The sequence below is a fragment of the Caenorhabditis briggsae genome, assembly GCF_000004555.2.
Source record: "Caenorhabditis briggsae complete genome, chrII, whole genome shotgun sequence".
NCBI classification, from domain to species: domain Eukaryota; kingdom Metazoa; phylum Nematoda; class Chromadorea; order Rhabditida; family Rhabditidae; genus Caenorhabditis; species Caenorhabditis briggsae.
The window spans coordinates 14,791,611-14,793,908 of NC_013486.2; the positions used below are offsets into that span (position 1 = coordinate 14,791,611).

General features: G+C 37.7%; 1 protein-coding gene across 1 annotated transcript in view; it reads right to left on the reverse strand.

Annotated features, from left to right (window-relative positions):
• Cbr-pqn-42 overlaps window positions 1-2,298 on the reverse strand; it is a gene marked incomplete at both ends in the record, with an annotated part of 9,681 nt that overhangs the window by 2,074 nt on the left and 5,309 nt on the right. The window contains 3 exons of the mRNA XM_045243071.1: window positions 978-1,076; window positions 1,132-1,257; window positions 1,813-2,034. Coding sequence (XP_045097305.1) covers window positions 978-1,076; window positions 1,132-1,257; window positions 1,813-2,034 — 447 coding nt within the window. The remainder of the gene's footprint in view (window positions 1-977; window positions 1,077-1,131; window positions 1,258-1,812; window positions 2,035-2,298) is intronic.

Genomic DNA, 2,298 nt, shown 5'->3' on the forward strand with positions numbered 1-2,298 from the left:
TGGTGAACGAGTAAAACACGTGTAGAGAGTCTCCAAACCTGTAGAGGCGCTGTAGAGACGCAGACATTTTTACTCGTTCACCCGCGCGATTATTTTGAATAGACAATAGCTCGTTGTCTTAATAGCTAAAGTTCTGATAGCTTCATTTCTCAATAGCTCAAGTTCCTAGTAGCTTTGTTTCTCAATAGCTCTTTTTCTCAATATCTCAATTTCTTAATAGCTTAATTTTTCACTAGCTCAATATTTTAGTAGTCCAAAGTTTCAATGCCTCAATTCCTCAGTAGCTCAATTTCTTAATAACTCAATTTCATGATAATTATCTCAATTTCTTAAAGGTGGGGGGGGGGGGGGCATGAAAGAAATAATGTTCTCGAAATTTCGTTTAAATATGCCTCTCGAGGAGTTGAACGTGTGGGACGAGGATTGAGGGTGCGGCGCCGCTACCGACTGAGCTACACGGGCAAAGAGAAAGCCGCTGTCCGATTGCATACATAAAGGCGAGGGCGACAGCTGTACGCAGAGTGACATTAAGCGTTGTACACCGTCACGGTAGAATGCATACTCTAGCTACAAAAAAACTACGAAAAATCTCCTGTTCCCCCACCTTTAATAGCACAATTCCTCAACTTCTCAATATCTCAATATCTTAATAGCTCAATGTCTCAATAGCTCAATTTTCAATAGGTCACTTTCTCAATAGCTCAGTTTCTCAATAGCTTAATTTCTTAAAGGAGGCCAGACACCAAAAAAAAAAGTTTTCCTGATATTTTGCATAGAGAACCCCCATGAGGGGTTGAACTCATGACAGGCAGCTCAGGGGTACAGCGCCGCTACTGGCTGAGCTACAGGGGCGCGAAGGCGCCTGACGACCGATGGTCTCAATAGCTCAAAAGCTCAATTCTCGATAGCTCAGAGTCCTAATAATTTGATTTCTCAATAGCTCAATTCCTCAGTAGCTCAATTTCTCAATAGCTCACCTCTGTTATAAAGTTGTTATGACAACACTTATTGAACCGATTCGTCATTTTTGGGGCTCCCTCGTCTTGCGCCGGATCCGAGCAACACGAAAATTTAGCCTGGAAATCTGGATTTTGGGACACACAGACAGATTTTTTTTTTGAATTTTCAAACCTGCAAAAATTTCTGGAAACAACACAACTGGATTGTGCTATTTGAGCATTTTCCTGGAATACAGACGTCCGTCAGATAGATGCCTTTATTACAGCACTTGGACACCAAACTTCCCATTTGTTCTCGCTGAAAATAATGGAACTATTGAGAAATTGAGCTATTGAGAGATTGAGCTACTGAGAAGTTGAGTTAGTGAGAAACTGAGCTATTAAGATATTGAGCTATGGAGAAAGTGAGCTATTAAGAAATTGACATATTGAGAAATTGAGCTACTGAGAAGTTGAGCTATTGAGAAGTTGAGTTAATGAGAAATGGAACAATTATGGAATTGAGGTACTAAGAAATAGAGCTAGTGAGAAATCGAGCTATGGAGAAATGGAGCTTCTGAAAAATTGAGCTATTAAGAAATTGAGCTATTAAGAAATTGAGCTATTGAGAAATTAAACTATTGAGATGTAGAGATACTGAGAAATTGAGCTATATAGAAATCAAGAAGTTAGGCAATTGAGAGATTGATGATCTATTGAGAAAACGAGTTATTAAGAAATTAAGCTACTGAGAAATTGAGCTATTATGAAAATGAGAAATTGAGATATTAAGATATTAAGCTATGGAAAAATTGACCTATTGAGAAATTAAATTGTTGAACTTTTTTTTTCTAAATTTCAAATTCCCGCTCACCTGCTGATGGCAAATGTCGTCAGTAAACGCGCTACACGGCAAATTGGCATCCATCAGCAGTGCCGGATTGTTTGGGCCTATTTTGTGGTATGGGTTTGGCTGATAAGGATTCCATTGATTTTGCTGATTCTGATTATGCTGATAATATGACGGATAGGTTGGCCATGGACCGTTGTTCTCACTGTACCCGTTGTTTCCAGATGGTGGACGAGGGATTTGGGTCTGAAAATGAAAATTTGGATTTTGTGAATTTCTGAATTTCTGAATTTCTGAATTTCTGAATTTCTGAATTTCTGAATTTCTGAATTTCTGAATTTCTGAATTTCTGAATTTCTGAATTTCTGAATTACTGAATTTCTGAATTACTGAATTTCTGAATTTCTGAATTTCTGAATTTCTGAATTTCTGAATTTCTGAATTTCTGAATTTCTGAATTTCTGAATTTCTGAATTTCTGAATTTCTGAATTTCTGAATTTCTGAATTTC